The sequence below is a fragment of the Colius striatus genome, chromosome 12, assembly GCF_028858725.1.
Source record: "Colius striatus isolate bColStr4 chromosome 12, bColStr4.1.hap1, whole genome shotgun sequence".
Classification (NCBI taxonomy): domain Eukaryota; kingdom Metazoa; phylum Chordata; class Aves; order Coliiformes; family Coliidae; genus Colius; species Colius striatus.
The window spans coordinates 25,683,734-25,708,261 of NC_084770.1; the positions used below are offsets into that span (position 1 = coordinate 25,683,734).

Genomic DNA, 24,528 nt, shown 5'->3' on the forward strand with positions numbered 1-24,528 from the left:
GCGCTGGGTGTGAGGGAAACAGCGAAGCTGGTGCTGGGATGGGGCTCCAACAGCCAGGGCATGGAGAGCAGGACAGGAACCATGGCCATGCCTGCACATGGAGCAGCACACGTGGGTCCCCTGTCTCACAGGGGCATGGAGGAGGAGGAGCAGCAGTGGGTAAGAACTGCCCCAAGGCCCTGCAGCTTGGAGGCAGCTGCTGCTGCCGCCTTCACCGATGGAGCTGGGAGCAGAAACAGAACCTGACAAAAGAACCATCGGCACCAAATGAAAGGCAAAAGCTTTAAAGCAATGAGCTGCCAAAGATGTCACCAAAGACCTGTTCCAAGCCAAATGGGATCCATCTTTAGGTGACATCAGTGTTGCCTCCACTGGAGTTACATGGAATCATTTCAGCTGGAAGAGACCTCTGAGATCATCGAGCCCAGCCCAGGCTTCCTCTCCAGACACCAGAGACCCTGTAACACCAAGGTGTAAGCCATCTTCCCTGGGGTGGACAGCCACAGCAGGTGAGGAGAAGGTGCCCCATGTCTGTGCACTAAGAAGGGCAGCCTTAGCACTTTTTCCAGGTGCAGGCATCTACAACACTCTTGGAGAAGCATTTGGACACCCTCAGCCACAGCCCTGGCAGGAGCAAGGTCTCCAGCAGCACCCTCCAGCACGGTGCAAGCAGAGCATCTTCCCACCACACCTTCTGCTGGAGCCTTCAAGGACCAGCAGCAAAGGCAACACACCTGCACAAGAGTTAAAAATGCCTTCTCAGGGAACACAGCCTGCAATTTTCCTTCTTACCCAACGAGTTTCAAATCACCTGATTCTTGCTCCACATTCGTCCCGTCTCTCTCCCCCAGCTCACCCCTGGAGAAATGACAGCCATGTGGTAAATACATGTAATCAATGCCTCTCTGATAGCTCTTCTTGTTCTCTGGCCATTAATTCATCTTCCTGGGACTTAGGTGAACATTTTCAACCCTGCAGCCAATTCCAAGAGCTGCCTTTAAGTTTCAAATCAACACAGCAGTAAAAGGCTTTTTTTCCTTTCCCCTCCTCAAAATGCAGCAATTTTTTCTTGTTTGGCTTCACAAATCTGCTGCCACACAGATGCTGCTGGTTGTGACCTTATCCCAAGGCCAATGACAGGCTTCCTATGCATGAGAAATCACACAGCCACGTCAAGCCCTCAAAGCAGGGCTTGCTGCTGCGGGGGGAGGCGGCAGCACCCACCTCCATCCAGCAAAGCCTCTGCCCTCTCCTAAAGACACGGCCACAAACCCTCCCTTCCCTCTCTCGAGGTAGCCTTTTGTTGGGGGAAAAAGGGAAGAGAAAAGAAAATGCAGGAGAGCCTTCCAGAAACAGCTCCCTTCTCCCCGGTGCCCGTTTATCGAGGGGAGCAGAACCTTGCTGCAGATGCTGTGGCTGTGCTGGGAGCGGGATTTGGCTGCAGGCAGCCAGGGCTGGTGCTCAGCCCGCAGTACCGCAGCGGCCAGCAGCAGCCAGCTCACCGCTAAGGGGAAGAAAAGCAAGCTCTGCTGATTTTTACCACCCGCCTGGAAGGAAAGCAGGGGCAGGACCCGAGGCAGCAGCCACCATGTGCTCGGCTGTGGAAGCTCCAGCTCAGAGCTACCAGGGAAGAGCATCGGCGGGAGCGTGGAGCGTCTGCAGCGAGGGCAGCTCAGCGCTCAGGCTGACACGGCAACCACGGAAACCTCCTTCTACCAACGTCCCCGGCACAGGGGGGTACTTTCCTTTGTGTTGTCACCCTCCTGGAGCTGGAGAGGAAGGAGGCTGGGAGCAGAGCTGCGGGATGTGCAGGGCAATGGCTGTGGATGGGAGGCAGCAGCGTGCCAGGAGGATGCGTTGGGTCTGGCTCACACCAGGACTAAGGTTCAGCTGCGCTGAGGAAATGTGGAGGAAATCAGCCCATCCCACCTGGGAACGGGAGGGACCTGCAGGAGCAAGGGCTGAGGTCGGGCGAGAGCTGGGCCAGGGGGGAGGAAAGGGTGCTGCTGTGCGGGCAGCTCGGGGCCAGCGACAGGTGAGGGGGGGAGGGGGGTAAAGGCCAACGGGCAGATGGTGAAACTGTGATTAGAAAGTCACTGCAGCCATAAATCTCAGGGACCCGAACCGGAGACGGGCGAGCCCCAGATGGCTCGGAAAGTGCCTGGCACAGCCCGGCACGTCTTGGCGTGCGGCCGTCCCTCCTGCTCCTCCTCAGGTCCAGCCGCCTCCGCTGAGCTCCTTACAGCTGGAGCTCAACCGGGGATGCCCGAAGCTAAAACTGCTCCAGGGAACAAACTAAAGAGCAAAAACCACTTCCCAGACCCCACCAGCGCCGTTACCCGTCCCCAGCACGGGTCTGTCGCCGTGTCACTGGGGGTTAGGTGACCACCCCTGGTGGCAGGGATGCTGCGGGCACGGTGCAGGGGGGCACACGGGGTGCAGGGCCATGCAACGGTGCAAAGCTGGATGGAGGAAGGGTGCCACGCTATTTCTGGATCAGCTGCAGAGCTGCTGAGAGCTGGATTTGCAGGCAAGCACGGGGGCATATCAGCTGTCCGTGCTTTGGAAGGGGCTCAGGAACGGCGAAGGGGCAGGAGATTGGGAGGGGGCAGGATTTATATAGAGATCCACGGGGAAAACCCGTGTCTCTGAGCACGAGTAACCTAACACCGGGCAGTAGTAGCGGCCCCTGCCCGCAGACCCGGGACGACAACAGCCAGAGGCACGGGCTGTGCCTCCCCGCTGCGACACGCACGGAGCGGCCCCGCGCTCCCGCCCAGCTCCCGACCCCCGCAGCCCCCCAGCTCTGCCCGAGGCCGGCGGCGTGTCCCCGGCGCACAGGTGCCGCAGCTCCCCCGGGAGCGCGGGCAGGGCCGAGCCGAGCCGGGCCGGGCCGAGGCGCCGGGGCTGGCAGCGCCGACAGCACCGCGGCCAGGGATAAAATTAGAGCTCGTGTCCCTGCCAGCCTCTGCTCGGAGCTGCAGGCACCCGCGGGGTCCCGCTGCTCACCGCGCGTTGCGGGCTTGGGAGGGGTTCTGCAAGCGCAGCTTCGCTCCGGGAGCGGGGCCGCCCGGGCTGCTCGGGCACAGGGAGCTGGCGATTCGCTTCGGGCTCCTCTGGGCCGGGCCGGCTCTCACCCTGCCCTTCCCTCTGTCACTGTGGCAGCCCTGCACACGCGGGTCCTTCCCCCTGCTCGTGCCCCCTCCCTGAGCTGCCGCGCTGCTCTGCCTCCTGCAGCGCTCAGCCTCGTTGTTCCTGCTCCTAAGCATCCTTTATGTTTCTTTGCCGGGGGAGCGGATCAAAAGACAAAGCCTTTTAAGGTTTCGTGGCGGGGCAGGGAAGCGAATCCCCCCCAGCGCTGCCGGGGGATTTGAGTGCAGACAAGTGCTTAAAGCCGGTAAAGGGCAGAGAGAAGGGGAGGGGGAGCCGGGGGCACGCTCTGAAACCAGAACCACCACCCCCGGGGGCCAAAACACAGCTCCTTCCTCTGCTTTAGGAAACGGATCCCTGCCGCGGTTTCCTTTCCAAGGTGCCTTGTAAGCCGCTGCCTCCGTGCCGGCGCTGGCAGAGCCCCGATGGTGCTGGCGGCGCGGCCAGCGCGGGGCTGCTGCAGCGCGGGGGGCTCCCGGCCGCCGGCTCCGCAGCGCAGCCCCTGCCCCGCGCGCATGGGGACCGTGGCCATGACGGCAGATCCCAGCGCCCTAACCATCAATCTGCTGCTCATTGTCCAGCTCGAGGAGGCGGCGGGCAAGCAGAGGGGGCAGAGGGGGAGGCCGGCGGAGGGCTGCCGGGGCGCAGGTAGGTCGGGGTGCGGGGGAGGGCTGCGCGGAGCTGCGGCCGCGGAGCGGAGTTTGGGGGAGGTTCCCTTCCCCCCAGTCTCTTTCTCCTCTTTGGCTTTGCGGACATGCTGCAGACCCCCTAACGTCAGGCTTTGGGGGTTTTGCTCGGTGCCGTCGCCCGTGCTCCCCGCGCAGGAGGGTCCCGGCGCGCACAAGGCTGCGTGTTGCTGGGGGTCCGGCTGGGGTTGCTGGGTGCAGGAGGAGGGGACACGCACACAGATACTAAGCTGAGGATACTAATGCGTCGCTGTGCCCTGCCACAGCCCCGAGATGCCTCCCAAGGCTCAGGAGCCGGGCAGCTTCACCCTGGACCAGCGCCTACTACAGCAGAACACAGGGAAAACTCTTCTGTTTGAAACGTGTGGAGCCTTTGTCTCCAAAGATAACCACCCTGAGCCATTTATAGCTACAGTTTGGGACAGGTTCCCTGGCCCTGCTCCTGTCCCTTCAGGGGATATTCCAAAAAGCTGTGCTCTGCAACTGTAAGGGAGCCCTCCCTGCAGAAGTAAAAGAGTCTTCCTGCTCTAAAACCCTGAGCAAAAGCCAGGCTTTGAGCCACCCAGTTCCAGACTAACAAGGGTAGGCAAAGCTGACACAGGAGTCATGCTCATGCTTCACCTAACACGGCAGCCAGCACCCACCCAGATAAACCTAAGCCCTGTCAAAACATCTCAGAGCTGGACTATTGCACTTCTTTCCTTTCCTACTGTAGCAACGGGGGCTATAACAAACTCTGCAGGCAAGGCAGAGAAGGGGGATCCCAGTGACACCTGGGTTCAGTCGGAATGGTGGCTTACATGAAAGGTTTTGGGGCCTCCAGGCAGTGCCAAAGCTCACTGCAGGAGGCCAGCCTGCCACCCTCATGTTGGTATTTTCTAGGTCTGCAGGACGATGGCAATGGAAACAGCAGAGCACAGCCACCTCAGGGGACAGACCTTAACGGTAAGCCACATCTTCTCACTCCACTGCCACTGGCCCCACACCCTGCCACATTGATTTGCAAGCTTTTAGCACCCAGCTGTGCCTCTGGAGCAGCAACATGCTGCAAACAACTCATCCTTTCCCAGCACTTTGGGCTGGCTTTGAGCCACGTGCCATGGGAAGTGTCCCCTCCATCCCTCCTCTGCCCTGTGGTGGGGACACAGGGCTGTGGCACCACCAAGCCAGCACACAGCCACGTGCAGAGGACTCTCCCACGAGCTGCCCTGGAGCTCAGCCATATTGCAGGTGTACAGAGCTCTTATGTTTCACAGCCAGCTGAGAAATTCAGTGCTTCAAATTGCTCAGGTTGCAGATAGAGCTTCCAGAGACTTCCTCAGCACTCACACAGCTTAAGGCGGCATCTGGCATGGGCAAGAAACCTTTGGGGTTTCAACCCATCTATCCACCAGTCCCCTCTCATCTGCCCCAGTGCTGAGCACAAGGCAGGTGGGATTGCTGGCCAGGAGCAATGTGACTACTGGTCTTGAGTGTTCTGCTGCCAGCTGCTCACCCCTCTGCCCTGAAAGGGTTCAGAAGGAGCATCTGAAGAGGTTACCCTGGCTGCAGGACTGGGGTGCAACAGGACAGAGCAGCTCCCAGGGAAGGGAATCAGCCCCTCTGACTTGCTGTCCTGGTAGTCTCAGCCTAAGGTGGTGTCATAGGGGCAAAGATAAAGCGAGACAACAGGTAATTCTCACAGTACCAAAGAGTGGGTTTGAGTTGTACCAAAGAGAAGCTTTGCTTCCCAGGCATCAGGAGCAGATAAAAGCCACAGCTGTGTCCAGAACCATGCCCATAGGAGCCCTGGTCCAAGCCCCCCTCAAATCAGTGGGGGCTGGATGGCACTCACAAGCCTTGGGCAAGCCATGGTTCATGGCAAGATACAACTCTGAGGCTGGTTTGGATTTTTCTTTACAAACCTGATGCTCTCAGACACTAGATAACAAAAGCCTCCACTCTGGGAGGCAAGACAAGTATTCAGCCCTCTCCCTCTCCTCTGTCACACTCCAGAGGGTCTGCAGCCACAGCACAAGCACAAGCCAGAGCCTCCAGATGAGCACAAGCATTGACCATTTAACACCCTGAACTAACAGCAGGAAGACTTGGTGTGCATGTGGGAAACCTTCCCTTCAGCCCTACCTTAGGCACAGTCTGGATGCCTGTGAGGACTACTGCAGAGCAAGCAGAGCTTCCTTTCACCAGCCCTGTTAGCATCTGCATGAAGCCTTGGACACCACTGGCAGTATTTACAAACAGCATTGCACAAGCACCCTGGCCCACAGCTCTCACTCCAGCCCTTCCCTGGGCTGCATCTCAGAGTCAGAATCATTTTGGCTGGAAAAGCCCCTGAAGCTGCTGCAGTCCCAGCCCTGCCCTCACCCTGCCCAGCCCAGCACTGACCACAGCCCTCAGCACCTCAGCTCCAGGGCTCTGGGATCCCTCCAGGGCTGGGCACTCCCCCAGCTCCCTGGGCAGCCTGGCACAGGGGCTGACACCCCTCTCAGGGAAACAGTTCTGCCTCAGCTCCAACCTCAACCTCCCCTGGGGCAACTCCAGCCCCTTTCCTCTGGTCCTGTCATTCACTGCTGGGGAGCAGAGACTGCAACTCCCTGACAGGAGGCTGCAGTGAGCTGGGGGTCAGAGAGTGCTGCTGTCTCCCCTCAGCCTCCTCTTCTCCAGGCTCAACACCCCCATTCCCTCAGCCCCTCCCCAGCCCCTTGTGCTCCAGCCCCTTCCCCAGCTCTGTGCCCGGCTCTGGCCACGCTGCAGCCCCTCAGTGTCCCTGTGGCAGTGAGTGAGGTGCCCAGCACTGAGCACAGCCCTGGAGCTGCAGCCTCCCCAGGGCCCAGCACAGGGGGACAATCCCTGCCCTGCTCCTGCTGCCACCCCAGTGCTGATCCCAGCCAGGATGCCCTTGACCTTGCCCCTCTGGGCACGCTGCTGGACATCCCTCGTGAGCGGGGCCAGGCGCTCCTGGACCACGAGCAATTGGGTCAGGCTTTGTGTGTTGTTACTTACCTGGCTGCTGAGCAAAGGCACAGATTTAACCCTCCCATGCTGGGCATTTTCACTCTCTTGGAGGCACTGAGATGCTTTTCTTTGTGTAAGCAGGCCGGCGAGTCTCCAGGGAGTCCTGCAAGCAGACACAGACCCTCACCTCCTACACCAACGAAGGTATGTGGCCACCCGGGGGCTGTGGGGGCTTCAGAGCAGGACTTCAGTGAGCTCCCTCCCAAGCTCTGCCTGTCATAAAATAACCTCAGAACACTCCAAAAGAGAGAGATAAAAAAACAAAAGCCCCACTCTGACAATGTTATGATCTTGAGAGCAAAGAATCAACATCCCAGAGGAGCCTGGAGAACCCTTGGGTCTCCGTGGATGCATGGAGGTGGGTCCTGAAGCAGCTGGGTTCCCACCATCCCCCTGACCACCAGGACACAGCACAGCCAGGATCAGAAAGCACAGCAAGAACATACTCCTGCCAATATCAGATATTGCCAGTGCTGATGGAAGGGTACAAGGGCTGGGAGAAATAACACTGGCACAAGTTTAGCTCGAGACAGCTGGCTGCAGAAATCCATTCACAGGGTAGATCCTTGCAAGGAACCAACCCTGCACTGGAGCAGGAGCAGTGCTGGGTCAGCTGCACCCCAGAGCACACACACTGGCCAAGGACTGCTCAGGCCACAGAGAACAAGGAGCAGAGCAAGTGTTTCTTTCTGAAGGAGAGCTTGATTTAAAAACCCAGCATCAGTACCTCTTGCATGCCATCAGCTGTCAAAGCAAAGGATGTAGCACGTGGGAAAACTCGTGGGGAATGCCATTTTCCCCATTTGTTAAATGCCTTTTAGGCTTCCTGGCAGGAGCCCTCTCTGTTAGATCTGGTTCTTGAAAAGAAAGAGGTTTAACTAATGGGGGGGAGGGGGGAACATGGAGAAGAGAACCCACCAACCCACAGATAATCTTGAGAAATGAAGAAGGATCCATGGACATATGAACAACCTGAAGGAAACCACACTGCTTGCACACAGCCACCCCCTTGGAGAAACAACTTCATTTTACCTTCAAATTGCCTGTCAGAATGCAGCAGCCAGCTCTCATCCTCACACCCTGATATCTGCAGTCAGCCCACAACTGGAGCCAAGCTCCAGCCTTTAAAAGGGGTAGGGGGATACAGTTTTGACAGTTTGTCTTGCTTTCTGCTTTTAGGGCTTAAAAGACATCAAACCTTTCTGTGTAATCACAGGAGATGCTTAAATCTCAAGGGTTGGAAGGGAAAGCTCATCCAGCCCAACCCCTCTGCCAGAGCAGGACCACCTAGAGCAGGTCACACAGGAACTCGTCCCTGAAGTTACATGCTGTGGGAAAATTGATGATGAAAGTGCAGGTTTCTTACCTAAGGAGCTGTTTCCAAGAGGTGGCTTTCAAGGGAAACCCCAAATGTCACAGGAATTTGGATGACATTGCAGGAGGTAACATGTAGGACTGGATGGCAGCTCTGAGGTGCATCATCAGCTTGACCTTCAGTCTCCAAAGTCACCTCTGGCTGATCCACAAGCATGTGCAGATCCTCCTGGAGCCTGGGGGCTTGCAAAACCACCTGAAATATCTGGCCAAAAAAAGGGCAGTCTCTGTCAAAAACCTCATGCAATTCCAATAAGACTGTCCTGAACTTTCTTCCCCTTGCACTTCTCTGAAACTGCCCCCAGGTTTGCAGGTGAGGTTGCTCTGGAGCATCTCAGCACACGGGGCAGGAGTCCTTCAGCACGGCCAGGACGCTGCCTCTGACTTGTTTGCCTTTGCCAAACAAGTTCATACCAAGAGTCAAACCACTTCCATAGCACTCAGCCTTCCTCTGTTTGATCCCAAGAAAAATCCATGGCAGGAATTGATTCCTTGCTTACTGCTTAGCCAGGGCTATTGAATACGGTGATTAAGCTTTTCTTTCCCCAAGCTGCCAGGGAACCCTTGCTGGGGACCTCCTGCTTTATTTACCAGCTGCTTTATCACCTGGTTGGGTTAGAACAGGCTGAATTGTCTCTTCTGAGAATCACAAGTCACACTGGAGGTGGCCACAGGCTTTCTGACCATACAGTCTATCTTAAGGGTGCTTTGTTTTGCCCAAGTGCTTTGATACCTTCTCGATCACCAGGGCTGCTGCTTCTGAAGTTCAGAGTTGGCTTGCAGAGACAGTGCTGCCTGCTGGGAACTTTTCCCTTTCTTAGGGAGTTTGTCATCAATTTTCTTTGCAGGAACCCAAGTGACAGTGGAGATTCATCCCAAGGATACAACTCCACAACTCTTCAAGAAACTCTCCTTTGGAAAAGGTACATCCTGGGCTTTCAGCCCTGGGGCAGAGAGGGTGGGAGGGTGAAAGGGCCATATCCTTCCCTCTGCAGAAAGAGGTAAATCCCACAATGGTGGAGGTTGGAAGGGCCCTGCAGAGTTCATCCTGGTCCTGGGCCAGGGGGTTGTTCTCCTCCTGCAGCCCTGGGATAAGATGGGCAGTGACAGTCTGGGGGCCACAGTGTCCCTCAGAAATCCTCCAGCTGCTGCAGAGCTCTCTGCAGGGTTATCATCTGGGGCTCAGCTCTCCCTTCTTCCATGCCTGGAGAGGTTTGCCTTCGGGGTGGGCAGGGGTTGGACGTCCCCAGGGGCTGAATGTCCCCAGCCTTCAGGCTAGAACAGGAGATGCCTGAGCGCTGGGGAATGTGGCCTCTGCAGAGCTGTAGAGGGGTGGGAGGGGATGCAGAGTACACTGCAGCCCCCTCCCCTTGGCAGCCACACTCCTCAGGGTGCTGACATCCATGTCCCAAGGGAATGGGCACTCACCACAGGACTTGGGGGTGATGGACATGAGCTGGAACACAAACAGTTCCCTTGGCACAGGAGGAGAAAGTCCTTTGGTGCTGAGCTGAGGGAGCCCTGGCCCAGGCTGCCCAGGGAGGGTGTGGAGGCTCCCAGAGAGAGGTTCCCAAACCCACCTGGACACATTCCTGTGCCCCCTGAGCCAGGGGAACCTGCTTGAGCAGGGGCTGGGGCTGGAGCAGCTCTGCAGGGCCCTTCCCACCCCCATTTACCATGCTGGGATGCTGTGAAAGCCTCCACTCCAGCTTTTCCCACCCAGCCCTGCTCCCCAGAATCACTTCTTTCCATCACTCTTCCTTCTCCTGCCACCAGCTGCTCACCTCACGCTCCCTTCCCCGTTTTCCAGGGTTCCGGAGGACCGAAGCCCCGCGGCCCCCGGGAGGAAAAGACCTACACGGTACCTACCTGCTGTCCCCTCAGCACACCCTGCTGCTGCCTCACCAGGGCAGCCCCACACAGGGAGCACATCACTCCTGCAAGCAAAGCTTGCCCTGCTGCCAGCCCAGACTGAATGGCATGGGCAAGGGGTTTGCTTCCCATTGCCAGGAGGAGCACTCAGCATTCTCCAGGGACGGTTCTGGGGTGCCTGAGGCTTTCCCCAGGCTACTGAGGGAGGCAAACAGGAACAATGGACCCTGCAGCTGCAGGGAGCCTTGGCAGCTCTATCCTGGCAGAGACAAAAAAAGCTGATAACCCATCCTGTTCCCAACAGGCAAAAAGTAACTTTCAGAGCTGTGCGAGAGTGGGAACTATGAAATACATAAATCTGCTTTGGCTCTCTTCAGGTCAGTGTAACAGCCCTTAACGGCAATGAGAGAGCTAAACAAACAGGCCTTGCTGAAGAAACAGATGCCCTGTGCCTACCTGCTGATCTTGGCACAGGGATGCTGCTGTGTTGTGCCTGGCAGGCTGCAGCATCCCTGGGATGTGGGATGCCCCACAACCCCTCTCTGGGGCAGAGGTTTCCAAGCAGAGCGGGGCTCATGTGAACAAAGCACCTCTGTGAGTCAGGAATAGACCTTCTGGCCCCCTCCCCAGCTGGCCAGAGCTGGCAGCCATGGGGCCAGAGCCCCATTTGAGAGAGATGGGGAGGGATCAGGTCATGAATATAGATTGCAGAAGCACTGCTGGCTTCTCAGCTAGGACAGGACGCTCTCAGAGCCTCTTGTGCATCAGCGAGCAGGCAGAGGGGCATCCTGCTTGCCTGGCAAGGGGCAGGAATGAAGTAGCATGCAACCAGCCAAAACCCAGGGCAGTTCACTCCCTGGCAGCTCCTTCCAGGCAACCAGTGTCCCTACAGCACCACTCACCCACCTCTCCCAGCACTCTGGGAGTCACACAACAGCATTTTCCCTTTGGGATCTCTTTTTTTTTAAGCCCTTTGTTCTTTTCTCCAGAGAAATAACGATCCTACAGAGACAGCTGGAAGAATCTCTTTAGTCCTAAATGGCTTTGACAGGCTCTGACAGGGGGACAGATTGCTGTAGAGCTCAGTTCTCACCAGCTCAGAAGGGAGGGCTGAGCAGACGGCGGTCCAGGGCAGACGTCCACCCGATACCTCTGTGCGCTGAGCTAGAGCTGCAGCACTCAGGTGGCTCTGATGAGAGACAACAGTGTCAGCTCCCTCAGAAACTGTTAGAAAATCAGTTAACTGATTAATTAGGGCAAGTTATTAACCCTTCATGCCCACTGAGGAGATCTGGGAGGCTACAGCCTGCAAAGATGCAGGCACAGCAGTGGCAGTCCGACTGCTCCCCACGTTGAATCAGCACAGGACTGTGGCCCTTTCCTGTGCCAAACAGTCATTGCTTTCAGCAAAACTACCGGAGAAATCCAGCTCTTTGCTGGTTTTGTTTCTTCAAGTTCCATTTTTTGGACTTCCAGGACTCCCACAGCACAGATTTTCCCTGGTACTTCAGCCTTAAACCTCACGCGCCTCAGCCCAACAGCCCGGGGTTTCCTATGCTGGGACAGAGTGCCAGAGACACAGGGGCCCCTCTGCTCCAGCATGGCCCAAATTATACCAGACTAGACAGGATGGCTCCTGCTCCCTGTGCAGCTGGCAGGGACCTCTGCGAGTGCCCTCGTGTCCTCTGCTCCCTGAGCACCCTGCACCGGGCTCTCAGGCAGCCAAACACATCCCCTCCCCTTCCCCAGACAATGACAGCTTGTTTCTCCCCAGCATATCCGTGGGACAAATCCTCTTTGAAATCCATGCCAGTAGATCTGCAGCAATTTGAGAAGCTGGATGCCTATGCATTAAAAGTAAGTCTTGCTTTTGCTTCTGTCCCTCTCCCAGCTCTGACCTACTGGGGCCCAAAAATCTCCCAAATGAGTGAAAAACCATTTCTCCCCTCCCTCAAACCTCATAATGAGAGATCCCACTATGACCAAAAAGACTTGCTGGAAATAGAGGGGTGCAGCTTTGTGTTTCTGAGTGAAGCTCGAGTTAGAGCAGTCTCCCGGCAGGTGGGGTCTCGCTGGCTTCAGGAGAAGAAAGGAGATCTCCCACAGCAAGGTCTTCACCACAGTTTTCCTCCTCACAAACAGGTGAATGTCCAGAACAGCGTGGAGGAACTGGTGAAAGCTCTGCTGAGACAAGCCCGGAGTGATCTGGAGAAGGTCCGAGCCATCTGGATGTGGATCTGCCATCACATCGGTAGGCTGAGAGCTTCGCGGCTGCTGTCACCCCCCCTGCGGTTCCCCACCACCCTGGGGGCTGGGTGGCTGGGAGGGACCAAAGCTTTCTGGTCCAGAAATGGGACTCAGAGATTCTCTCACCAACCAGGCCCTACAAAGCTCCTGTGGCAATGATCTCTTTCCACATGAGGAATCTGTAACTCCTGCCTGACTTGAAGGTCTAACAGTACCAGTCCCTCCTCCCTAAGCAGCCAGAGCACAAAGCCAGGCTACCAAGCACGTTAGCTGTCACAATCACAGCACCTCAAGTTTCATCTCCCCCACTGTCCTGACCCCCCACCTCCCAGTGCAGCCCCTCCTCTGTCCCTTCCCACCACTGAAGTGTCAGAAACAACTAAGATGTGAAGAGGCTGAGGAAGGAGGAGGCAGCATCATCCACAGCCTCTCCAGTCTGGCACTTCAGAGAGGGCAAAAGGCTCCTTTGCTCCCCCAAACTCCTTGGGGCTGGGGGGGAACTGGATGTGCAACATGACTGCCTTTTGCATGGCACATGCACAAATGCTTCTTTCCCATTGAGTCTTGGGGGCAGAAGGGGAGAAGTACAGCTCTTCCTCCTCTTACCTCTTAGCTGTGCCAAGGGGCTGTGGTGTGGTTTGCCAGAGAGCAGCAGGGCAATGTGGGAAGCACTGGCCTAATCCCATGCCCGCTGAGGTCAGCAGAGCTGTGCCAGCAGCTGCAGGGTTGGCATAGTTTGGTCTGTCCCAAGCAGCTTTAATCTTGCCCTTAAACGTGCAGACTGCATCTCCTGAAACTGGGCATCTGACTCATCCCAGTGCCAAGCTCCAGGCAGCCCCTGGTCACTCACAGCCTTGTGGCATGACACTCATGCCACTAACTCGTTTCTGCCTCCCACTGCCTGGGCTGCATCCCACTGGGGATGGCTGCTCTGGTTTGAGTCTGCCCATTGACCTCACACAGGTTCCCAGGCTGCCCCTGACCCCTGACAGGTATGCTGGGACAGCCTCAGGAGGTTTTGTTACACCATCTTGGCCCTGGTTCTCTTTCCTTCCTGCAGAGACTGATCCCTGGTTACATGCATGGGAAATAAACACTGTCAGGAATCTAAACTGGCTCACAAAAATGCAATGTCTCTACCCTGGAAGAGCATCCTAACTCCCTCCTTGTTTGGATTTGAAGTGAGAAGACTGCTCCCTGGGTGTCTCTTCCCACCCAATCCAGCTCCCTGCCTGTGAAGGGCAGCTACCTCCATGCAGCAGCAGCACTAAAAGAAACCATTTTAGCTATTATTTCTAGTATAACTACAGAACCACATGCAGGCAGCCAGCTCTCCCAACCCCTCAAAGCGCTCTGCAGCTCTGCTGGTGGCCCAGTGAAGAGCCCAGGTGGAGAAAGCCACCAGCAGCCCCCTGAGCCAGCCGTCAGCTGAGCCCCTTGGATAGAAGGGCAGCACTTGCAGCATTTCATCAGCAAAGCACACACAGAGAGTTGCCAGTCTTTTTCCTCTTGCACAGCATTAAAGGGAGCTGATGCAGCATTCCTTAGAGCTTTGTCAGAGCTTTGTGTTCATATTTTAAGGAAGAGGTTATGGACCTGGCCAAGGTTGGTTGGTATTGAATTAACCTTCCCAGACCAGTTCCTCCAGCTCTGGCTGCAGGAACCCTCCTGTGCCTCTTCTGCATTCATTCCACCACCATTTCCTACCCTTCCAGGCATTAACATGACTCACTTGAAACAAATCCTTCCAAGTTATTTCCCAACAAGCTGCTTTCCAGGTATTTTAAAGACAAATTGCCTGTAAAGAGTGCACAAAGCTCAAAGGTTTCCTTAAACAGAGCCACAGCCCGAGTCCCCCTAACGCAGAGCGCTTTGCTTTCTGTGGGGACCTCTCGAGGTTGGTGGATGTCCCTACCCAAGGGCAGCCCCTAAAACACCCCCCAGAGTTTTCTTCCCGTGTGGATTTAACCTCTGAATCCCAGCTCAGGCTTAGAGGAGGTGAGCAACTGTCCTTGACGTCCTTGCACAGCACACACACGCCACAGCCTGCGTTTCCCTGCTCAGCCCATTGCCTCAGGCTTCTAAAGGAACCTTCCCCTGTGTTCCCTCCTGCAGAATACGATGTAGTGGGTTACCACAACAAAAGCCAAGCGTCCATCGAGCCCATGGACGTGCTGCAGAGGGGGAAGAGCATCTGTGAAGGATACGCCGGGCTCTTCGAGCGGATGTGCAGGTAAATCGGGTTCAGAAGCGTTCAGTGCCAGGGTGAGCTCCTGTTCCTTGTCACCCCCTGCCTCTTCTGTCTGCCTTTGCATTCACTGATGTGACTTTAAGCAGGACGTGGAACTTTAGCTCTCAAGCCACGCTGTGGAAAACCAGCAAGTCCCAGAAAGGTCAAGTTTTGCTTTCTCCTCCATCCCCCCACCCCCTCCTCAGCATAATTTACTTTGTGCCATCTGCTGAGCTTCGCGTTGCATTAACATAATGGCAGATGAAAACACAGAGCTAATTTGGTTAGAAGCAGCCAGGGTTCTTCCTTTGAGTGCCTGTGTGTGAAGGTTAAAAGCATGGCAATACTTGAACAAGGAGTGTTGTCTCCCACAGGCTCCCATGCAACAGGCAGGCAGAGTGCCAGGAGCAGGGACACTGCCTCACGCTCATCCCACTGTTTGCTGCAGCCACTCTCAGCTCCCCTGAGGCCAACACTGCAGTTCCCATGTTATAGCTGTGTCAGCATGTAGTGACTAAAATCCATTCCCCTGCCTACAAAACCTTGTTGACTTCACTGGGGATTAGTTGCATCAGTGAGTGGGGTTTCTCCCACAAATAAGTCACAAGGGCATTTGAGAGAGGAGGCAGCCCCTTCCTTCCCTGGCTGGGAGCACAGGTGCCTTCAATGTGAATTCAGCACAAATCCCTTCTCACTCACATTCCTCCAACCCAGAAAAGAAAGGAGATGGTCACTGCACAAAGCCACAACAGCAAAGACCTCACCTCTCACAGCTGTATGCAATAGTTTGGCTTAGAGGAGTAGTGAAGGCAATGAAGGTGCCTGGCAAGTTTGGGAGCAGCTTTATGTAGAAGGGTTGTCCAAGAGGTAAAAAAAACCAACCTGGAAGGGTTTCCTAACACCAGAAAGTAATGGTGTGGCTTCCTAAGAGTGTGGGCTTGCATGATGGTTCTGTCAGGGAGCAGCTTCTCAGGAGAGCAGCTTCCATTTACAAGATAGCTTGGGGAAAGAAATGAAAGGGCAGTTACTGTTTGGCATGTGTGAGTAACAACTGGCTTCCCACGCCATTCAGAGAGATTTGGGATGGTTTTCACCACAAAGCAAACACCTTTTTCAGGGAAAAGGACAGATTAGTTCAAAAGTACTGTACCAGATGCTGAGGTGGAGAGTGCTTCCAAGCAGTAATGTATCCCACGCTGCAGGATCCTGCTTTCTAAAGAGTAAAATGAAGAAATAAGGTGAAGCATGACTTTATAACCACATCCCATGGAACAGTTCTTAGCAGTTACAAGTGGGGGGAATTTGCATCTGTTCATTACAAAGCATATGCTTAGTTCATTAGTCTTGCCAAGGATATCTTTTACCATTTAAAGGCTCTGGGGGTTTACTCTCAATTCCTCAGTTCCAGGTTGATTATTCATTTTGTGCTTTGGGAAACCTCCCAGTCACTCAGCCTATTACTTTTGTCAAACATTAGCTAAATGTTTAACTCTTTCCCTGAAGAGCTACAACCAAAGACAACAGCCCTTTCTTGCAAGGGGATCTCCTCATCCCTCCTTCTTGCCTGCTGTTCATCTCCCATGCTGTCTAAGCAGAAGGGCAGGAGGCAGAGAGCAGTCTTTTTGTGGAAAGGTTTTTCAAGGCCAAATTTGGGGGAAAAACCCCATGTTTCAGCATGCTTTTTTTCCCTCCTTATCTCCTGTTGAGGCAACTTAACAAACAGCTCAATTTGTCAGTCACCAGGAGTGCCCCTAAAGGTCCTGCTGGAGTCAACGGTTGACACTGATTGAGTCCTACTTGTCCCAGTGCCAGCAGAGAGGAGAGTTCCTCATGCAGACACCACACTGACACTCCTGACCACAGCTTTGGCAGCCAGGCTTCTTGCCATTAGCTGAGGCTGCTGTCCCAGAGGAAGGAAAGGTGGGCACGGACAGTGGGAAGCTGGCCACGAACCATCAGCTTCCAACCATCAGGTGTGACAGCAGTGAGAAGCAGCACAGGCTCCTGACCAAGATTCAAGCAACATTTATCAAGAACTGGCTTCTCAGCTGACAACTCAACTCAAGGAGGAAATGTGGCTGAGGCAAAACTCATTCATTCCATTCAGGGCAAAACCTAGCAGTCTGGATTTAGGAAGAAACTCACCAGAATTAATGATGAAAGCAAAACAATGATTTGCACCCGGGAGGCTTCAGCAGCATCTCTGGGAGCAAAGCTGACCACACTCCCTACCAGGGATCTGCCCACTGAGCTGCTCATTACTCATAGTTAGCCTGCAAATAATCCAGGTTTCATAATCCTCTTGCTTTTCCCGTTCTCTTCAGTCAGGAGCTTTCCTTCTTTTCAAGCTCAAGAGTGTACACCCACCTACCATGGTATAAACCATTCTGTCTCCCCCTGGAGAAGCCAGATTTGCTTCTCTTTTAGATGAAATCATCAAAGTCAATGTGAAATCAAAGGGAAGAAGGTGCCACTGAATTCCAGGTTCTTTCCTACTCTCTTTGAAGCAGAAAAGAAACACAGCTTTTGACCTCCTTGCTGCACCAAGCAGATCTTGCCAATTGTTTCTTTATTCAGTTCTTCCAGTGCACCTTGCATTGAAGGTCACCTTCTATCATCACATTGCCATTTTAAGCATTTCTGGTGTTCTTCTCAGCCCTGTCTCTGCCAACTTACACAAGAACAGAGACCCAGTCACCCTTCGAACCAATGCAGGATTGGTGAAGCATCTTTTAAGGGATGTTTAGCCTTAGTTCTTTTGCCTGTCCATTGTTAGAGAGAGCACTGTTTAAATGCACCTTTAATGACCTGCCTTGAACACATCCCAGCACAAACCCTTCTGGCTGCTTTGCTAAAGTTCATTGGAAGTGAGAGCACAGAGAGAAGGAAGGGCAGAACTTGTTCCTTACTGTTCCCTCTGAATAGCCCAGCTAACAAGGCTGCCTAGAGAAGCCTAGAAGGATTAGACACCAATCCCCATGAAATTAGTGGGAATTTGGTACTTAGCTGCTGTTAGGCCCCTTCCAAACTCCCAGGATCAAATCTTCCTTAAAGTTCCCAGGCCAGCTCCTGTCTCAGTTACACCCCATAAATCCAGGCTCTCACCAGTCTCATCAGTGGAGTTGCTCCAGATTTACTGCCCGGCTCAAATTTGGCTGAGAGGCGGCTGCAGGCTGGCAGAGACTTTCCAGCCCACCTACCACAGCAGCTTTCTCCATGGCCATTCCTTCCAGGCTCACCACGCTCACTGGCAGTACCCCTGTGCCAGGCAGTGCCTCAGCGTGGCTACACAACAGCCCAGGCTGAACAGGAGCTGGCTGGCACACTCCCTCTCCCTCTGTGCTGGCCATCTTTAGCAGGGGAGGGGGACTCTCACATTTCTCCATGTAACTTTGTCTTCCCTCTGCAGGCTGCCCAAGGTGAGCTCCCAGCTGGCTCTCCCTCAGCCCTCTCTGCAGTTGTCATTCTATTTGTGATGTTCTTTCTAAGGGAACCTGAGAAAGAATGTAAAGAAATGTGATCTCTTTCTTGAGAAGCATAAAAAAAGCCAACACAAAACCATCCAGGTGGGAGTTTAGGATGGATGGGAAGCTGAAGTGACCACCTTCCCCCTAAAGCAGCCCACCTGGATGTGTTCCTGTGTGAGCTGATCTAGGCAGACCTGCTTTAGCAGAGGGGTTGGACTGGATGATCTGCAAAAGTCTCTTTCAGCCCCCACCATGCTGTGATTCTGTGCTTACCTCTGTGAAACAAGCAGGCCTGCCTACAAGCACTGCTGCACTGACAGTCACTAGCCACTGTCCCTTATCAGATCTCCACTTCTTAATGATTCTCTTCCCCATAAATATCACTTTTCTTCTGAGTCAAAGCCACGTTGTGCAGCCACGATATTGCCTCGAAGCGTGCACACTTGATTACTCAGGGTACTTGTTCCATTTATGTGCCTTTCAATGGAAAAGAAAAATGGCAATATCATCCCACACAAAAGACAATTTCTAAGTGAAGCAGTTGTAGATTAATGCTGAAATAAGATGCCAAGGATAGGATCCACTGCTAGCAGCAGCAGAGAGCTTATTAACACAGCACTTCCATAAATCTTATTTACACATCAACACAGATATTCATTAGTTTGTTAAAAAGAGACTCTTTAATCAATTGTACCCTGGGCTAGCACAAGGCTCACACTCTTTGAGGGAACTAAATCAGCATCCATGACCCTGTGAGGCCTGAGATATCTCAGCTGGTGTCAAACACTGGGCTGACAGAGAGAACAGACACGTTTTTAATTCATAATTACACAGGCTAATTGTGGACAGCATCAAAGGGATGCCACTGGGTAACAAGACAGAGAGCAATTAAGCACACTTCATCTTTGTCATCCTCTGCTAACAACACTGAATTGATGGGGCATCACACAAAAAGCAGGGAATGTGCAAAAGCTGGAAGAGAAAAGGCCCTTCCTCCAGTGGGATGTGCTGTCCAGAGGCTGCAAGGGAAAACAGCCCCTGCACAGGCATCCTTACCCACAACTGCTCAAAGGCTGCAAGGGAAAACAGCCCCTGCACATGCATCCTTATCCACAACTGCTCAAAGGCTGCAAGGGAAAACAGCCCCTGCACATGCATCCTTACCCACAACTGCTCAAAGGCTGCAAGGGAAAACAGTCCCTGCACATGCATCCTTACCCACAACTGCTCAAAGGCTGCAAGGGAAAACAGCCCCTGCACAGGCATCCTTACCTACAACTGCTCAAAGGCTGCAAGGGAAAACAGCCCCTGCACAGGCATCCTTACCCACAACTGCTCAAAGGCTGCAAGGGAAAACAGCCCCTGCACAGGCATCCTTACCCACAACTGCTCAAAGGCTGCAAGGGAAAACAGCCCCTGCACATGCATCCTTACCCACAACTGCTCAAAGGATGCAAGGGAAAACAGCCCCTGCACATGCATCCTTACCCACAACTGCTCAAAGGCTGCAAGGGAAAACAGGCCCTGCACATGCATCCTTACCCACAACTGCTCAAAGGATGCAAGGGAAAACAGCCCCTGCACAGGCATCCTTACCCACAACTGCTCAAAGGCTGCAAGGGAAAACAGGCCCTGCACATGCATCCTTACCCACAACTGCTCAAAGGCTGCAAGGGAAAACAGCCCCTGCACATGCATCCTTACCCACAACTGCTCAAAGGCTGCAAGGGAAAACAGGCCCTGCACATGCATCCTTACCCACAACTGCTCAAAGGCTGCAAGGGAAAACAGCCCCTGCACATGCATCCTTACCCACAACTGCTCAAAGGCTGCAAGGGAAAACAGCCCCTGCACATGCATCCTTACCCACAACTGCTCAAAGGCTGCAAGGGAAAACAGGCCCTGCACAGGCATCCTTACCTACAACTGCTCAAAGGCTGCAAGGGAAAACAGCCCCTGCACACCACCTCAGGCATCCTTACCCACAACTGCTCCCCTGTCCCTGCCCCCTGGGACGGGGGTCTCTACAGGATGTCAGTGGTCAGAAGGGAGAACGTGCCCATCCTGAGAGGTGCTGCCAGGCTGCTGTGGGAAGGCAGTTAGAAGAAAGCCATGCAAAGTGCAGAGATTCCCCCCCATCCAGAGAAATGCAGTGCCCCAGGCAGCAGCAAGCTTTGCAAATAGGGAAACAGTGCAACAACCTAAGCATTTAGCACAGTCTGGCACCAGGGTCACAAGTTGGAGGTTTCAGAGACACATATGCTTGGACACTCAAACTCCCCAACTCCCCTGGGACTGAAATGCAAGGAGGCCCCTGAGGAGCTGATGGAGCTGCTCCACTTGACTGGAGTTCTGCAGACTTTGCTCCTCCTTTTGTTCTTCCATAGACAGGTTTAAAACAGAAGTTTCCCATTGTTTCCTTTTAGCATTGCAGGAATCCAGTGCATGAAGCTCTCGGGATACTCTAAGGGGTATGGGTACAAGATGGGGCAGACCTTCACAGGGGACTCTGACCATGCCTGGAATGCTGTCTACCTTGAGGGAAGGTGGCATCTACTCGACAGCACCTGGGGAAGTGGTTCTGTTGATGATTCTTGCACCAAGTTCACCTTCAGGTAAAGAACTGTCCTCTCTGTTAATACATAAACCTACCACAAAGGCAGGAGAAAAGCTGATGGTTTTGGCACGATACATGAAATGTTGGCTCCCACAGCAGGACTCAAAGCTCTGAGCAAGGTTTCTGGGCTGCTTACACAAGGGATGGAGCATGCACCTGCAGAAAGACAGCAGCCCTGAGCAGCAAGCCACTGAACTGCTGAAAGATGAGGAGGGGACTGAAACATCTTTATTATAAAGGAAAGGCTGTGGGACCTAGGGCTGTTCAGCCTGCAAAATAGGCTGAGGGGGGATCTCATCAACACTTCTGAGTAGCTAAAGGAGGGGTATCAGGAGGATGGGGGGATGCTTTTTTCTACAGTAGCCAGTGACAGCACTGGGGGTAATGGACATCAGCTGCAACACAAACAGTTCCCCTGGCACAGGAGGAGAAAGTCTTTTGGTGCTGAGCTGAGGGAGCCCTGGCCCAGGCTGCCCAGGGAGGGTGTGGAGGCTCCTTCTCAGGAGGTTCCCAAACCCACCTGGACACATTCCTGTGCCCCCTGAACGAGGGGAACCTGCTTGAGCAGGGGGTTGGGCTGGAGCAGCTCTGCAGGGCCCTTCCCACCCTCAACATTCTGGGATTCTATGATTCTGTAAAAGTGAACCTCCTTTGCCTGTACATCTCTGGTTTATGCAATACTTCGTGGCACTTAATTCATAGCTTTCAGCTGCCTGAGAGAGGGTGTCCCCACTTTCAGACAGCAGCAGTGCCTCCCTCATTCTTCAGGAGCCCAAGGCTGCAGCAGGGAGTGCAAATATCCTGGCATTACCCAAAAGCTCAGTGTGTGCCCTGGATATGGAAGCCTAAAGCTCAGGTTCCTTCTTTGCCTAGAGAATTTCAAACCCACTAACCTTGGTTTCTCAGCAGCCCAAAACACTCTGACTTCCTCCTGCTCAAGTCATCACCAGGGTGCAAAGGAAGAATCAACTGTTTCTCACCTCTCTTCCTTCTTCTTCCAGGTACAATGAGTTTTACTTTCTGACTCACCCAGCTCTGTTCATTAACAATCACTTCCCAGACAACAGTAACTGGCAGCTTCTCAAACCAACCCTGACGCTGAAGGAGTTTGAGAAGAACATGCTGCACAGCAGTAACTTTTACATGTTGGGCCTGCTGACTGCACACCCAGAGACAGCCATCATCCAAACAGGTAACAGCCTGGGGAGGGCAAGCTGCAGAGCATCTTCCCTCCTGCAGCCCCACATCCACCACACACCGTCCTGCCTGCAGGAAATGACGTTCCCAGCTCTGCTCTGGCAAGCAAACTGCACTCAAAGCTCTTAGGGCTCAGGAGGGGTTGGTTTCTCTCTCTGTCTCTCCTCTCCTCTCCTCTCCTCTCCTCTCCTCTCCTCTCCTCTCCTCTCCTCTCCTCTCCTCTCCTCTCCTCTCCTCTCCTCTCCTCTCCTCTCCTCCTTTTCCCTCTCTCTTTTTTTCCCCAAGCTGTGAAAAACTGTAGTACCCCCTGGGTTTAAAAGAAAGCCTCAGGCAGCAGCTGAAGATGAGTTCCTCTACCAGCTGGCATCAGTGGTGCAAAATGAGAAGTATTGCTATTGTATGTTAGCAGGTCAGTCTTGAAAATGAAATGAAAAACCTTTCCTGGTGTTCCAAAAGCTTGAATTACTGAATAATCCCTACATAGGCACCTCTTTATGCAATCCTGAGCACCCTAAGTCCAGCAGCTCTTCTAACCCAAAACTATTCAGGGTAACACCACTGAAGCACAGGGTCCACATTTACTATCACCTTCCTCAGTTCTTTTAAAAGAATTGCATGAGATGGCTAATTCATGGATGCTCAGAACACAGAGTTAAAGCTTCAAGTCAAAAAACGCTTTAGGATTTAATGTTGTCTTCAAGCTGTTTGGGAACAGGCTCACAGGGAGGTCGATTATCTTCTATGTCCGTACTGGAGGGTTCCTGCACTTTTCTCTGCAGCTTCTCAGAACAGCTACTGGACTAGCAATCAGGTCTAATTGTATCTAATGAAACCCTTCTGGAGCACGAGGGCTGACAGTACTTTCAGTTGTATTTCATATAGGCTTTTATATTCTATAGGACCACAGCTCCATTTCAGAGCATACCAGAACAGGATACATGCACATCTCCAAAACAAAAGGCACTCCTCACTTCATTCTGAGGGACACTGGTCTAAGCAGACAGCTGACAAGCTCTGACCTGTCAACTGCAGCTCTTTGTCTTTACTGTTAGAGAAGCAGCAAGTCACTGGGAGAGATTAGCCTTCCCAGAACGGGGTGTGCATGCAAAGAAAATGGCCTGAAAGTCCCATGCAGCTCCTTTCCTTTTGTATTTTGTAGTCAATGGAAAAGCCTCGGTGTCCGTGGACTGTCGCTCTGCCACGCTGTTTTCGTTTAAGCTGAAGGGAACGGAGGAACGTGGCCTACTGACTTTGAGAAAGCACGGAATGGAGCTGGATATCTACCCCCGGGAGACAGGGAGTCACAAGCTGCAGATCTTTGCCAAGCCTTCCAAAGCCTCAGACGACGTCTACAGCTGCGTGCTGGAGTACGTGGTGGAGTGTGAGTCTGTGGACGAGGCCGTGCGTCTCCCCAAGGACCTGCACCAGCCCGTGGGCCCCAGCTGGTGGACGGAGCGCCAGGGCTTCCTGAGGCCCTCCCAGCCCAGCCCCGTCATCCACAGCAACGACGGACGCTGCGCTCTCACCTTCACGCTGGGCAAAGACATCAGCGTCCTGGCCTCGCTGCACGCGGACGGCGGCAGCCTGCCGGAGGACGCCAGCCGGCGGCACATCATGCAGATCCGCCGCGGGAACCAGATGGAGCTGAAGATCCACCTCCCCCACGCAGGGAGCTTCGTCCTCAAGCTCTACGCCAAGAAGAAATCGGACCCGGGCAATTACGACTACGTCTTCAACTACCTCATCACCTGCCTCAACACTGAGGTGAAGTGGCCGGCTTTCCCTCAGAGCTACAGCAAGTGGCTGGAAGAGTACGAGATCCTGGAGCCGCTGTCCGGCTTGCTGCCGGCGAACCGCAACGTGCAGTTCAAGCTCAGAATGCCCGGGATAGCCAAGGTGCTCGTTCAAGCTGAGAACACTTACCCTCTCACCCAGAGCAGGGGCTACTGGGAGGGAACCTGCAACACCTCGGGATGCAGGGAGCTGTTTGTGATGGTGCACGAGAACGCAAACCACAGCTTTTACTCGCACGTCCTGAAATACGAAGTCGAGAACCAGTAAGGGCCCCTCCTTGTTCTGCCTCAACCAACCTCTCCAACGTGCCCAAAACCAACACAGCTTTAGGAGATTGCTCACTCTCTCCATCCAACCTGTTCTGCCAACGAACGCGGGGCGACACTCGCCGGCTTGTGCAAGATCACAGGCTCAGAGAAGTAAATCCTGTTAAGAAGGGGAGCAGCAGTGGGAGAAATGAAATAAACCCCTCACCTGCGTTTCAGTAATACCACCCAGACAATCACTTTGAAGACTACAACTGACTGTCTGGCCACAGATCATCTTGTGCCAGCAGGGATTACTGGTTTCCAGGCAATGGACCATAAACAAAGTCTTACACTGGCTACCCCAAGATGAATCCACCGAGGTCCGGGGCAGGATGAAGAAAGCACACCCTGGTTTTGAGCAGCGCTACTGGACACGAGGAACTGGGCACAAGCAACTTCAGGCTGTTTTAACCGTGTTTCTGTTTATCTTGAGTTGCACAGTACATCTCAGGAGGGAGAAGTGTTAGGAAGAAGACACAAGATGAAGTTTCCTTGTGCACTTCATTGTCTTACAAACGTCAGCGATGCCGCGAAACTCCTTTTTACACTGACTCTGAAACACAAGAAACAA

The 24,528-nt window shown here is 53.9% G+C and overlaps 1 protein-coding gene across 1 annotated transcript; it reads left to right on the forward strand.

Annotated features, from left to right (window-relative positions):
• Positions 1-3,665: 3,665 nt before the first annotated feature.
• Positions 3,666-24,100, forward strand: KY (kyphoscoliosis peptidase). The gene is made up of 12 exons (XM_062005930.1): positions 3,666-3,798; positions 4,719-4,781; positions 6,933-6,995; positions 9,074-9,191; positions 9,603-9,616; positions 10,036-10,086; positions 11,872-11,954; positions 12,240-12,348; positions 14,460-14,577; positions 20,468-20,656; positions 21,660-21,850; positions 23,015-24,100. Exons 1-12 carry the CDS (start codon positions 3,666-3,668, stop codon positions 23,914-23,916), a joined length of 2,034 nt encoding a protein of 677 aa, XP_061861914.1. The 3' UTR covers positions 23,917-24,100.
• Positions 24,101-24,528: the final 428 nt, after the last annotated feature.